We start from the raw sequence: 12,254 nt of genomic DNA, 5'->3' as shown, positions 1-12,254 counted from the left end.
GGAATAATTCTTCTAGATATCTAACCTTTTACTCTGACATGTGTTATCTCCTTTAAGGAAAGGCCTTGGTGCCATATGTGTTGTTGTCACCAGTGTGAGACCGGTCAACTTGACTGGCACGAAGGGTAATTGTTGTGAGAACACTGAGGCACTTCTTTATCGGTGTTTGTGGACTCTAGGATGTGAAATCCTTGAGGCCATGAGCGTTGGACGCAGATGATTCAGTGTTTAGTCTACTCCTTCAGAGATGTTGATTTCTCTCTGTGAACCTGTTAAAAGGTCTAGCATAGAGAGAGGTTCTTCAGAATTGACGTGGCAACTCTACCGTGTGGTCAGAACCTCTGACTCTTTGACTTGTGATGTGAATCCTCCGGCCGAATACTCTGAATAAACCCATCAGTGTTTGACATCAAAGCTCCAACTCTCACCGTGTCTCCTTCCTGAGTCGGTGACTCCATGCATTACTACACAGAAGTTTCCTCCACACATTATACTTTTAAAAGGCAAATGCCCATTGTTCTGCAGATCGAGGGCCAGTCTGGACTCTTTAAAGACGATTCGTCACCTTTCATAGAGCACACATCTCCCTCCGTCATGACTTTGCTGTCAGCTGTTTGATTCAAAACCACGTCTACAATCTGTGAAAACACAGCTGTTTGTTCCTTTGTGTGCTATTTAAAAATATCCTCACACCCATCTCTGTTGACCTTCTGTGAAAGATACAATGGAGACAGAACCGCGAACGACTGCTGCGAGAAGGCAGAGCAAAGCAACAAAGAAGGCAATTTCAACTTTACAAAAGCAAACAGTTATTGATGACATGGAAGCACTGAGCTTCAAAGGCTTTTTATTTATAGGCATCCCAAATTATAGGCAGCAGGCGGAGGAATAATGGAAGTGTTTTTCTCCTCTCTTGAAGCTTTTTTCAGAAATAGAAAATATGACTGGAGGGCCCGAGGAGACGCAGGAAAATCACTGGGATATTAAAGCAAGGGTCCATGAAGGAGATTTACTATCTGAGGCCGTCTGTAACGTGTTGCTGTTCGTAGTAAAACGTTCACACTGTGTGATGGAGAGGTTTGTGTCGTAGCAAAAACAAGTGCTGCAGTGACAAAAATAATCAATGGGATTTCTCCATGTGATTTTGGATTATTGCAGAAAATAATCTCAACGTTTATACTTCAAGGTTCAAGGTTCTTTATTGTCAAACTAACATAGCTACAGAGTAATTATGTCGTTGGAAATCTTAGGTCACAGGCTTCTCCAACAATGCAACATAATAATTAGTGTTGTCACGATACCAACATTTTGGTTTCGATACCAAGTCAAGAATTGCGATTCCGATTCTTTTTCGATACTTTTCTTTTATTATTTTCATGATCAATAAAATTGTAGTTTATCTGTTAAGTGTTTTCTTACAACATGGTCTCTTCTTTATACTTGAGTTTATGTGATTTCTTTGATAGTTAACTTTATATTTTATTAACATGTAATAGTACAGTAATATAAATAATTATTGACTAAATGTACATTGCAGATGTTAGCCACATTGGTAAGTTAGCTAAACAGATAGCCATATTAGACAGTTATCATTGCCATTAATTGCCTCGTCAAACTACCAAAACGTTAGTTTGTCACAAAATAAATTACACTTGTTTGACTTAGATTTGAGGGCATGGGCTTGAGCATGATGTAATTATGTTATCCATCACATTCGCTAACCTGTCTGTCTTTAAATTCTTTAAACAGCTCTGGATGCCGGTCGGCGAGGTGCTTAGCCAAGTTTGATGTGTTGGCTCCCTTGGTTTGCAGGGATCTAAAACATGTCCTACAGACAGGCCTCGTGGTGTCCGTAGGCTTGCCCTCACTGTCAGAGATATAGCTCAAATACTTCCAAATGTAGCTTCTGGCGTCTTTTTTGTCAACAAGCCGAGGCGCAGCGGCAGTTTCACTCCCACTTGCAGCCATGCTTCTCGTTTTCTCACATACTCTGGCAGCTAGCGCGTGCACGAGAGAGGGGAGGCACTTAGAGCGTGCTTGAGAGGGGAGGGGCTGCAGGCACGGCTGCAGGGAGTGGAAGCAGAGCGCTGAACACACACGGCTCTTATTAAAACAGCACTTTCTCACCGGAGTACTTTTCCCCGTCATTCTTAAAGTACCGATACTAATGAAACGGAGGAATCGTAACGTTTTTAACGGCAGGGTATCGCGGTACCTTTCAAGTATCGGTACACCGTGCAACACTAATAATAATACAGATAGTAAAAGTAATACAAAAAGAAAAATAGTTATAAAATAAAGTGAGTATGTGAAATAGTGCAGTACGAGTCTATATACAAGTTATTGTAATGATATATATTAGATAGTAGATATATATTACTAAGTAGCAGATGAATGTTATGAAATTGTTTTAGCAGTTCAATTGTTTAACAGTCTCACTGCCCGCGGGAAGAAACTGTCTCCGAATCTTTTTGTTTTTGCCAGGATGCTGCGGTAACGTCTGCCAGACGGCAACAGACTGAACAGTTTGTGGCTGGGGTGATGGGGGTCTTTGATAATCCGTAGTGATTTCATCCTGAGCCGCTGGGAGTAAAGGTCCTCCATGGATGGCAGCTCCGTCCTGGTGATGTTCTGTGCAGTTTTCACCACCCTCTGTAAAGCCTTACGATTGAGGTCGGTGCAGCTGCCGTACCAGGCCGTCATGCTGCCAGTCAGGATCCTCTCTATGGTGCACCTGTAGAAGTTCAGGATCCTCTCTATGGTGCACCTGTAGAAGGTCAGGATGCTCTCTATGGTGCACCTGTAGAAGGTCAGGATGCTCTCTATGGTGCACCTGTAGAAGTTCAGGATCCTCTCTATGGTGCACCTGTAGAAGGTCAGGATGCTCTCTATGGTGCACCTGTAGAAGGTCAGGATGCTCTCTATGGTGCACCTGTAGAAGTTCAGGATCCTCTCTATGGTGCACCTGTAGAAGGTCAGGATGCTCTCTATGGTGCACCTGTAGAAGGTCAGGATGCTCTCTATGGAGCGCCTGTAGAAGGTCAGGATACTCTCTATGGTGCACCTGTAGAAGGTGAGGATACTCTCTATGGTGCACCTGTAGAAGGTCAGGATACTCTCTATGGTGCACCTGTAGAAGGTCAGGGTACTCTCTATGGAGCACCTGTAGAAGGTCAGGATACTCTCTATGGTGCACCTGTAGAAGGTGAGGATACTCTCTATGGTGCACCTGTAGAATTTGCAGAGTATCCTGGAGTCCATTTTGAACCCCCTCAGCCTGCGGAGGAAGAAGAGCCGCTGTCGAGCTTTCTTGGTGATGGTGGTGGTGTGTCCATGTCAGGTCCTCAGTGATGTGGACACAGAGGAACCTGAAGCTGCTGACTCTCTCCACCGTAGTCCCATTGATGGCGATGGGGGCGTGTCCCTCTCCCTGCTGCTTCCTGTAATCCACAATCAGCTCCTTTGTTTTGCTGACGTTGAGATGGAGGTTGTTATCCTGGCACCAAGATGTCAGGTTTTCGACCTCCTCTCTGTACGCCCTCTCGTCGTCGTCTGTGATCTGGCCGATGACGGTCGTGTCGTCAGCAAACTTCACGATGGTGTTGGAGCTGTGTGTGGCCACGCAGTCGTGAGTGAACAGGGAGTAGAGGAGAGGGCTGAGCACGCAGCCTTGAGGGGCACCGGTGTAAACTTACACGTTTAGTTCAGCAGGATAATCTCCACATATTAACAACACTTTATGATTTCTGAAGTAAAAAGCTAATATTCTATAAAGGAACTACAGCACGATCACATGACTTCACTACACCACCGCTAAGCTAAAGGTGGCTAATGTTGGGCTCGTAAAGGAACTACAGCACGATCACATGACTTCACTACACCACCGCTAAACTAAAGGTGGCTAATGTTGGGCTATAAAGGAACTACAGCACGGTCACATGACTTCACGTCACCACCGCTAAGCTAAAGGTGGCTAATGTTGGGCTCGTAAAGGAACTACAGCACGATCACATGACTTCACTACACCACCGCTAAGCTAAAGGTGGCTAATGTTGGGCTCGTAAAGGAACTACAGCACGGTCACTTGACTTCACGTCACCACCGCTAAGCTAAAGGTGGCTAATGTTGGGCTCGTAAAGGAACTACAGCACGGTCACTTGACTTCACGTCACCACCGCTAAGCTAAAGGTGGCTAACGTTGGGCTCGTAAAGGAACTAGAGCACGGTCACATGACTTCACTACACCACCGCTAAGCTAAAGGTGGCTAATGTTGGGCTATAAAGGAACTACAGCACAGTCACTTGACTTCACGTCACCACCGCTAAGCTAAAGGTGGCTAATGTTGGGCTCGTAAAGGAACTACAGCACGGTCACTTGACTTCACGTCACCACCGCTAAGCTAAAGGTGGCTAACGTTGGGCTCGTAAAGGAACTAGAGCACGGTCACTTGACTTCACGTCACCACCGCTAAGCTAAAGGAGGCTAATCTTGGGCTATAAAGGAACTACAGCACGGTCACATGACTTCACGTCACCACCGCTAAGCTAAAGGTGGCTAACGTTGGGCGTGATGGCGTTTAGTCATCTCATTTAGACACTTGTTAGCAACCTCTGTTTTTAAATCCACCAGTGGGGTATTTACTGACGTATTTTATGTCGTAGAACAAAACGTTGACATCTCTTCAGCTTGTGTAAACCACAGACCTTATTTCTGACCAAAAACACATTCAGAAACCCATCAACCTCCAGACCAGGGGACAGGAAGTGAGTTTTTGGGACTCATCCCTGCAGCTCTGATAGCATAGAGCTTCCAACATGGAGCCCTCTGCTGGCTGACAGTGGTTCTTTGTGTAGATATGCTGCAGCTTCTCAGGGAAACTCTAAATGAGGCAGATTGAGATGCAGCTCGGAGCGGCTCGTCTTTGAAACGCTGCATTTTTCCTTCTCTCATCTGGCTGGAGGCTGCAGAACCAAACACATCATCCGTATCTGGATCTTAAGTAAGAGTTGAGCTGCTGCAGGTGAAAGAGGGAGCTGCTTTAAGATGAAACATCTTCTGTTGGACCAAAGTGACACCGACTGCACTCAGAAAACTAAATATATATCTAAACATCTGCTGATTACTACTTTTTAAGTTGTGAGATCAATAAAGTACATTCATTATAATCTAAATAAATCAAATCTCCAGCTGTATTTAGAAACAATACAGCGAACTTCTGTCAACAGAGAATCAATGAAATATCAATTAATTTACATTAATATGCAATAAAACCAACAAAATAACTGCCCACAGTTCCTCAAACGTGAGTATTTACGTTTCTTGTGAAGTAAACTAAATACATTTGGGTTTGGGAATGTGATTTTCCCCACGTTATACACCCAACAACTAGCTGATTAATCAATAAACTAATCAGCCGGGTTATTGATGACGCCAACAACCGTCAGTTTCAGACCTAATTACGGACATCACTGTGTGGTAAAGACAAACACATTGGGGGGAGGGGGAACAAAGCAATTACTGCGTCTGATTTTAAAAAGCCACCTGAGAGAAAAGAAAGCAAAGTAAAAAACAAGTGTGTTTTATATTTTTGTTCCGTTTGATTTCCATGCTGGAGAAATTACAAAAATGTCTCAAACTGGGATCAATAAAGTTCTATCTACCTTATCTTAAAGGGGACCTATCATGCAAAATGCACTTTTGTACGTCTTTTCTACATGAATATGTGTCCCCGGTGTTCCAGGGAACTCACCAAGTGTCAGAAAACACAACCCTCTCTATTTTCCTCCATACCCAAATCTCTAAAAAAGGGGCTGCAACGGATCTGATAAAAACTGATCCAGATTTGAACACTGTCCTGACGTCAGGACGGTGGCGCTACGGCTATTGGGCCAACTCCACCAATCAGGAGGAGACAGCCACGGCCATTGCCGTTCGAAAGCGCTGGAGACGCTGTAGTACATATGCCAGGCCTCTAGATGGTGCTGTGCTCACTGAATCAGCCTTTGCAAAAACAGAGCTAACATTTTTCAAATTGACCGAAATGAGGCATGGCTAAAACGCATGATCTGTTTGGTATTTTGAAAAAAAAAAAAGTATAAATATTAGGGCTGTCAAGTTAACGCGTTAATAACGCGTTAACGCAAAAAAAAAATAATGCCACTAATTATTTTAACGCGATTAACGCATGTGTATTTTTTGTCCTCGGCCGCCCCGTAGTTTCAGAGCGCATCGAGTTTAAAATACCATCTACAAGCTGATGCTGACAGCCCCGCTCCTGCCGCCCGCTTGTGGCAGACCACACTTCCACGCTCACCGGCAGGCCAGGACTGACCATCGGGAGGACCGGGAGGGTGTGTGTATGTGTATGTGTGGGGCGACTCGCGCGAGCGAGGCACACCTTACGTGTTGTTGTTAGCATCTGGTGCTAGCTAGCTGCGCTAACGGATATAAGGAGCTGTTTCAATGACATTTCGCCGACAACTGCGCCGAGCACTTGACTTTATGCAGTCTGCAGCCAGACAGTGGGACATTGTACGAAAAGTCCTAGGTATGGTCCTACACTATATTATTATAATATAGCATGATAGGTCCACTTTAAGTGAGTCCTGCCTGGCAACTACAGGATGGAATAAACTGATTTTTAAGGGCTTTAAACGATTAGCTGAATAATTATTGTTGACAGTCAACAAATAATTAACAGCAACTTGTTTGATAATCAAATAATTAATTCAGTTCGTTTTTTGGGGACAGAAAAAGGAAAGCGTATTATGGTTGCAGAAGAGGATTAGAAACAAATCTTGACATTACTTTTGATCCGATTTCGAACAGAATGTGATTGTCAGGAGCAGGAGGTGATCAGGACCCAAATGCTGAATAAAGAGGTTGGTGTATAAAAGAAAGCTGTTCCAAACAAACACTAGAAAAATGCACAAATAGGCAAGATCAACAAAAGGAAAAGGAGCAAACAAAAACAAAATAACTAAACCAGGAAGACTTGGAGGACACGGGAGGAAAAGCCAGAATACAGACAAAGATCCAGGAGCCAAAACCAGAGAAACAACGACGACGAAATGACCGAGAGCACAAGGGAAGACGAGACTAAATCCACACGGGGGTAATCACAAGACAAGACACAGCTGGGGAGGTGAGACACGGGGCAGCAGGTGAACACAATCAGGGAAGAGGCAGAACAAAATAAATGTCAAAATAAAACAGGAAACTAAGATCATGAAGGTTAGGTGTTGCCTTAATCCTCTCCCACAGCTTCTCAAGTAAAAGCTTTGTTATCGTTTCTCCAGACACGACTCAACGCTGAATATCACTGGTTATCAGTCGATCTTGTTCAGAGATGATACACGACGTGTTTGAATATTATTTAAACTTTTATGGACAAATGTTTTCCAGAGTTAAGAAGCCTTTTCTTAAACACGAGCTGTGGCAATGGCAGTCATCTCATGCTTCAATCGTGCCCTAACATGTGATCTTTTCGGGCGTCAATGCTAAGTGTTTGCCTTTGAATCCATATAACTTTGCTCTTAGTTTAGATTCCAATGACGAACATAGACATGGACACAACATGAGAGTTGCTTTGAATGCTGCACGCGTCACAATACTGCAGAAATGGTCAGATGAAAAACCGCCTGATATTTGTAATGCTTGAAAAACTGATGTCCATTCTGCCATTGGAACAGTCCCCAATATCATCTTACACTCAAGAGGAAGGGTCCGGTGTTATTACTGTGGGGGTAAATACTCACACATGAGTACTGCACTGTTTGTTTTTGTCTGTCCCTAGTCTTTCTTTGTTTTGTGGGTTTTATAGTTTTGTTGGTGTTGTGTCACCTTGTAACTTCTGCGACAGATAAACCGAGGTGATTATGATTCATAAGGAAGACAGAAAACTGGGACCTCATGATAAAGGGAACAAATCACTATTTTTTTGATCATCAAATATGTTTTTTAGGAGAAAGATACAACACTGCTTTAGTTCCAGCGTCTCAAAGAACAAGCTTTCATTATTTTATCTCCACACATGATGTGTGTGTGTGTTTTTATCTGCTATACTTTAACATGTTATAGACAGATTATTTCTACAGGCGGTCTTGTTTCTTCCGCTGTTATGCAGATAAACCAACAATCCCACACATGAAATAATGACTCGTAGAAACGATAGGAACCTTTGACCTGCAATCGACTACAGAAACCATAAGGGACAAATCAATGGATGAAAGTAATTATATCCCACATCATAGACACACACACACACACACACACACACACACACACACACACACACACACACACACACACACACACACACACACACACACACACACACACACACACACACACACACACACACACACACACACACACACACACACACACACACACACACACACACACACACACACACACACACACACACACACACACACACACACACACACACACACACCTTTAGATGTCACCTTGAGAGAATCGACACCCTGCACGCAGAGCGGAGATGCTGACAGAGCTTCACATTCCTACAAATAAAACTAAAAGCTGACCTGATTTTGAAACTTGTACTACTGTAAAAGTGAAAGTACTCACAGTAGAAGTACCAGAGTGTAGGAATACTCTGTTTCAGTAAAAGTCCTGCATTCAAAATGTTCCTCAAGTGAAAGTAGAAAAGTATTCTCATCAAAATATAGTGAAAGTAGCGACAGTAAAAGTAGTCATTGTGCAGATTGGTCCATTTCAGAATAATATATATGATATGTTTTATAATGATTGATCATGAAAGTGTTCTCAAAGCTGGTAAAGGTGCAGCTAGTTTGAATGACTTTGTATACTGCAGGGTAGCTTGTGGATTTACTCCAGGTGGAACTAAAGTCTGATTTAACACTTGGTTATATTTCACATCATTCATCCACATCTGTAAAGTAACTAAAGGTATTAAATACATGTAGTGGAGGAAAAGTACACCATTTACCTCTGAACTGTAGTGGAGTAGAAGTACACAGTAGCAGAAAATGGAAATACTCAAGTAAAGTACAAGTACCTCAGAATTGTATTTAAGTACAGTAATTGAGTAAATCCACTTAGTTACTTTACACCACACACACCTGCATGCACGAGCTGTTTATGAGGTCCAGCTGCACACCAGCAACAAGAGTCTGAGAGAAATCAGCATGCAGCGCGAGCAGCTGCAGAAACGCATCTCCATAAAGTCCTGCTGTGAGGAAGAGGAAGAGGAGAGGAAGATGAGAGGAAGATGAGAGGAAGAGGAGCACGCACCTGAACCTCCACGCTGTATTCCTGGTAGAGGTGCGTGGGAAACACCGCCAGCTGATGTTCCACTTGGAGGGAAACTGTGTAATCCATGGACTGGAGGATGTGGAGACTCAGAGAGCGCGAGGAGCGTCTGCTGCTTGCGCGAGGACTCCGCGCGAGCCAGTGTGCAGCCGAGCCCTGCCCACTGAGCTCCCATTGGCTGAGGCGGTTCAGGAGGCGGGGCCGAAAGTGGAGCATCAGATACAATCATCTGCACCTGACAGCATGTAAACATAGTGTACTACGTATAGTATGAGTTTGCATAGTCATAACAGCTTTTAAATTACATCTGCATTAACAGTTGATTTTGTCTGCTGCTGTGAGAAAAAAAATCCCAAATTGGGATCAATAAACTATATCTAATCTAATCTAATAAACCTGTTTCGACAATCTATAGTCTGCACCAGTCTATTTATAGTAAAGATAGACTGGGGCAGACTAAATATAGTTTTGTCTCAACCAGTATATAGTCTGAAATTCAGACTATAGACTGGTGCAGGCTATATTCTGGTTCAGACTCTGAACCAGTATATACTGTAGTCTGCACCTGTCTATAGCCTGCACCAGTATATAGTCTTCACCAGTATATAGCCTGCACCTGTCTATAGCCTGCACCAGTCTATAGTCTTCACCAGTATATAATATTCACCAGTATATAATCTGCACCAATTTATAGTCTGCACCAGTATATAATCTTCACCAGTATATAGTCTGCACCAGTATAATATTCACCAGTATATAGTCTGCACCAGTATATAATCTTCACCAGTATATAGTCTGCACCAGTATATAGTCTGCACCAGTATATAATCTTCACCAGTATATAGTCTGCACCAGTATATAATCTTCACCAGTAGCTATATAATCTTCACCAGTATATAGTCTGCACCAGTACAGTATATAGTCTGCACCAGTAATCTTCACCAGTATATAGTCTGTACCAGTATATAGTCTGCACCAGTATATAGTCTGCACCAGTCTTAAATCAGCACCTGTCTATATTGTATACAGTCTTTAGTCTGCACCTATTTCAGACAGTGTTTAGCCTGTACCAGTCTATAGTCAGCACCCATTTTATTCAGTCTGTAGTCTGCACCAGTCAATAGCCTTCCCCTTTTTATACTGTCTATTGGTTTTAGTTTGAATCTATACGCCGACTGCATCTTATTATTTTGTATTCAGCAGGTGCTCCTATATGTTCATAAAATACTGTGTGAGAGCTTAACACTTTCTGTCAGCTCAGATGTCATTTCTGCTTTTATAAACTGTAGTATGTGCTCATGTGTTTCAGCGTTCTGCCTGAGTTTGCTTCATGAAAGGCAGGTTTTCCTACAAATAAAATCATTTCTGTTCCTAAATATCTCTCTTTTCTAAGGTCACATTGTTCTGTTGTCTTACAGAATACACTTCAGCAAAAAACATCCTTTTGATATGTATTTTCTCGTCTTGTTTGCATAAAGCTTTTACAGGTGATTGTAACAGAATACATTTTAAAGTAAGCCTCCCCTCCCTGAGTCAAAGCGCTCTCTGATCACAGCCGCATGCAAACGGATCTGCGAGCAGAGAAAATGTGTCGAGGCCGGAGGATCTATTTTTATTCATTTGTAGATTTCTCTGCATCTCATTACTCAGCAGAGGAATATATTCATGACATGCATTATGGAGGAGTGGTTGTCGACTATTAATTCTTCCCTCTTTTACATAGTTTCCCTAAATCGGATGCCCTCCCCCTCCGCTGCATGTATGCATCACGTTGAATGTATTTACACGTTTAATAAGGCTGGTCACAAACTGCTTAGCAACAATTTAACAGCAGATAGATGCAAAGAGTCTGGAATGAGATTAGAGTGAAACAACTCTCAGATATGTTATGAAGCATGAGCAGCAGAATGTAGGCCATCATAAAGGTTGAGGATTTACGGGTGGAATCTTCCCCTCTGGTGATTCAGCTTCTGCAGAAACCCTGAGGGAACAGAGGGGGGAAGAAACTGAGTACATTTACTCAAGTATTATATTTAAAGAGTCCTCTCCTGCTGATGTTCAGGTGTATATCAGTATGTAGTGTCTCTACTTTAAAGAGTCCTCTCCTGCTGATGTTCAGGTGTATATCAGTATGTAGTGTCTCTACTTTAAAGAGTCCTCTCCTGCTGATGTTCAGGTGTATATCAGTATGTAGTGTCTCTACTTTAAAGAGTCCTCTCCTGCTGATGTTCAGGTGTATATCAGTATGTAGTGTCTCTACTTTAAAGAGTCCTCTCCTGCTGATGTTCAGGTGTATATCAGTATGTAGTGTCTCTACTTTAAAGAGTCCTCTCTTGCTGATGTTCAGGTGCATATCAGTATGTAGTGTCTCTACTTTAAAGAGTCCTCTCCTGCTGATGTTCAGGTGTATATCAGTGTGTAGTGTCTCTACTTTAAAGAGTCCTCTCCTGCTGATGTTCAGGTGTATATCAGTATGTAGTGTCTCTACTTTAAAGAGTCCTCTCCTGCTGATGTTCAGGTGTATATCAGTATGTAGTGTCTCTACTTTAAAGAGTCCTCTCCTGCTGATGTTCAGGTGTATATCAGTATGTAGTGTCTCTACTTTAAAGAGTCCTCTCCTGCTGATGTTCAGGTGTATATCAGTATATAGTGTCTCTACTTTAAAGAGTCCTCTCCTGTTGATGTTCAGGTGTATATCAGTATGTAGTGTCTCTACTTTAAAGAGTCCTCTCCTGTTGATGTGCAGGTGTATATCAGTATGTGGTGTCTCTACTTTAAAGAGTCCTCTCCTGCTGATGTTCAGGTGTATATGTAGTGTCTCTACTTTAAAGAGTTCTCTCCTGCTGATGTTCAGGTGTATATCAGTATGTAGTGTCTCTACTTTAAAGAGTTCTCTCCTGCTGATGTTCAGGTGTATATCAGTATGTAGTGTCTCTACTTTAAAGAGTTCTCT

At 42.6% G+C, this 12,254-nt stretch overlaps 1 protein-coding gene across 1 annotated transcript in view; it reads right to left on the bottom strand.

Moving 5' to 3' along the window:
* Window positions 1-9,434, bottom strand: part of zmat4a (zinc finger, matrin-type 4a) — a gene marked incomplete at its 3' end in the record, with an annotated part of 149,723 nt that extends 140,289 nt beyond the window's left edge. The window contains exon 1 of the mRNA XM_034132962.1: window positions 9,284-9,434. Coding sequence (XP_033988853.1) covers window positions 9,284-9,370 — 87 coding nt within the window. The remainder of the gene's footprint in view (window positions 1-9,283) is intronic.
* Window positions 9,435-12,254: the final 2,820 nt, after the last annotated feature.

This window comes from Trematomus bernacchii, unplaced genomic scaffold (genome assembly GCF_902827165.1).
Source record: "Trematomus bernacchii unplaced genomic scaffold, fTreBer1.1, whole genome shotgun sequence".
NCBI lineage: Eukaryota > Metazoa > Chordata > Actinopteri > Perciformes > Nototheniidae > Trematomus > Trematomus bernacchii.
This window is presented reverse-complemented; position numbering and strand designations above follow the sequence as displayed.